Source organism: Synchytrium microbalum (genome assembly GCF_006535985.1).
Source record: "Synchytrium microbalum strain JEL517 chromosome Unknown SmJEL517_scf0154, whole genome shotgun sequence".
Lineage (NCBI taxonomy): Eukaryota > Fungi > Chytridiomycota > Chytridiomycetes > Synchytriales > Synchytriaceae > Synchytrium > Synchytrium microbalum.
Window position 1 is genome coordinate 1 of NW_022158503.1, and position 2523 is coordinate 2523.

Sequence of the window (2523 nt, forward strand, 5' to 3'; positions counted from 1 at the left end):
ACTGCCTCAGCCAAAGCATAGTTTTCGGCTTCAGTTGACGACTGGGCTACAGGTTGTTGCTTCCTAGAGCTCCAACATACGGCTCCAGTCCCTATCAATGTTACGACACCAGATCTAGAGATTCTATCTTTGACGTCTTTGGCCCAGTCCGCATCTGAGTAAACTAGCAGATCAGCACCACCAAGACTAAGTCGGTATTCACGAGTACCTTTTACATAGCTAAGGACATGGATAATACCAGCCCAATGATACTGGGTAGGATTAGATGAGTACTTGGCCAGAATTGAGACAGCAGTCATTAAGTCTGGTCGAGTGCATCGTGCTATATAAAGCAGCATTCCAAGCGCCTTTTGCTATTTAGGCTTGTCACAAGGTGGTGAGTCTGGTTGTGGAGTATCATATCCTGGTGCTAGAGGTGTCGGCTGGGCTTTACAATCAGTCATTCCAAATGCCCCGATAATGTCGTCAACATATTTGACTTGAGACATGTAGATTTTATTCTTCTTTGAAGTCACGTTCGAAATTGATGTTCAGAAACCATACAAGGTCCCCTCCCTTCTTCAAACGAAACGATGACTCCAAGGATGACTCTAGTTCAGCAATTGCTTCTGCAGAAGACGATGCGATCAAGAAGTCATCAACATGTACCAGGACATAGATATCTTGACCATGACTAGACTTGCCTACATACAGACACGGATCACCATTAGACGGCAAAAGACCATGCTCCAACATCCAAGAGGATAGCAGCTGAAACCATACACGAGGAGCTTGACGAAGGCCATACAGTGATTTGTGAAGACGGCAGACACGTTCAGTCCCGTCGTCAAACCCAGTTGGTTGACGCACATACACCTCTTCAGATATTTCACCATTTAAGAAAGCAGTAGTAATGTCCAAAGTGCTAGAATGCCAGCCATGAGCAGCAATCAACGAGATAAGAATTCGGAGTGTTGGAAGGTGAGATGTTGGAGCAAACGTCTCGGTGAAGTCGACTCCGTCAATCTGACGATTTCCTTGGACTACCCACCTAGCTTTATACCGAGTGACAATACCGTACTCATCTGGTTTGGGAGTGTATACCCACTTGCCAGGAAGAATGCGTGCTGAGCGAGGAGCTTCTACTAGTTCCCAAGTGTCATTTGCGACCAGTGCAGATACTTCTTCAGACATAGCATTGATCCATGATGTAGCCTCATCAGACTTGATGGCAGCTTTATAGGAGTGAGGTACGATAATACTGTTGGTATGGTTACTGGGCGCGTCTTTAAGGGTAGCAGCATTGACGATACAGCATGGTTTAATCTTCCCAGCATTCTCACGACGACTACGACGAGGTTGGTTTTCCTCTTCGTCTTCATTAAAACCTGGAGCGGGAGCAGGATCTGGCTCAGGAGAGGCGTCGTCTCGATCACCATCATGGTTACTATTAACATCTTCGTACTCTGGAGAAGGTGTTCGGACTTCTACACGACGTTGCTGGCCAGGATTCCTTGCTAAAGCTCTCAAAACCAGTTGAAGAGATGGAGCGCGATAAGGAAGTGGAATTTTATCGGTGTCGGATGCTGATTCATCGAGGAATTCCATAAAGTCTGATCTCGTCGAGAGCTGATTATCAGTGTTTTTCGCAGCCAATGGACTTGATGCCGGAGATACACTTGATTTACCAGATTCATCCATACCTGCTACGATCGCCAATGTAGGTGTTGGCATGGTATCATTAGATTCTTCCAAGAAAATCACATTTCGTGAATAAAAAACCTTTTGTGAATCTAAATCCCAGAAACGCCAGCCTCTAATTGATTCAAATGGAGTAGGTTCGTAGCCAATAAAGACAGCATCTATGGCTCGTGGATTCTGTTTATCGAGCTGTGTTGGATCGTGGCAGATGGCATCACACCCAAAGATACGAAGATTATCATAAGTTGGAGCCTTGCCGTTGAGAGCTTCGTATGGTGTTATATGAGCTTTGAGAGCACTGGTTGTAGTCCGGTTTTCCAAATAGACAGCCGTGAGCATACCATCAACCCAAAAACGAGAATCCAAATTTGCAGCATCCAACATTGTTTTACTATGTTCTTGGATAGTGCGGTTGTATCGTTCTATGGCACCATTTTGCGCGTGCGAGTATGCCATAGTGTGTCGATGGATGATCCCTCGACTACGTAAGAATTCCTGCATGGCTTTACCGGTGAATTCAGGAGCATTATCGGTCTGTAGGCCCTTAATTTTACGGTCACTATATTGAGTCTCTAGGAGGCGAATGAGATCTGCAATGCGACGAGTAGCATCTGCCCTTTTCTTCAATGGAATAATCCAACCATAGTGGCTACCAATATCTAGGACAGCCAAGTAGTAAATAGACCCATCTCTAGATGCTTCACGGAATGGACCCATAACATCGGCTGCTAATACTTCCAAGACAGATGGCTTAGGTGATTTGGATGCTGGATACGAGTCCTCTGACATCTTTCCCCGAATACAAGAGCGGCATTCATCCAAATGAGAGTCAAAGTCGATGTC

General features: G+C 45.5%; 1 protein-coding gene across 1 annotated transcript; it reads right to left on the reverse strand.

Moving 5' to 3' along the window:
- Positions 1–80: 80 nt before the first annotated feature.
- On the reverse strand, positions 81–2469 carry SmJEL517_g06305 (DNA-directed DNA polymerase; the record flags this gene model as incomplete). Its single annotated transcript, XM_031172231.1, has 3 exons — positions 81–304; positions 371–503; positions 544–2469. Coding segments are annotated over 3 exons (2283 nt in total), but the record flags the coding sequence as incomplete, so codon positions are not given.
- Positions 2470–2523: the final 54 nt, after the last annotated feature.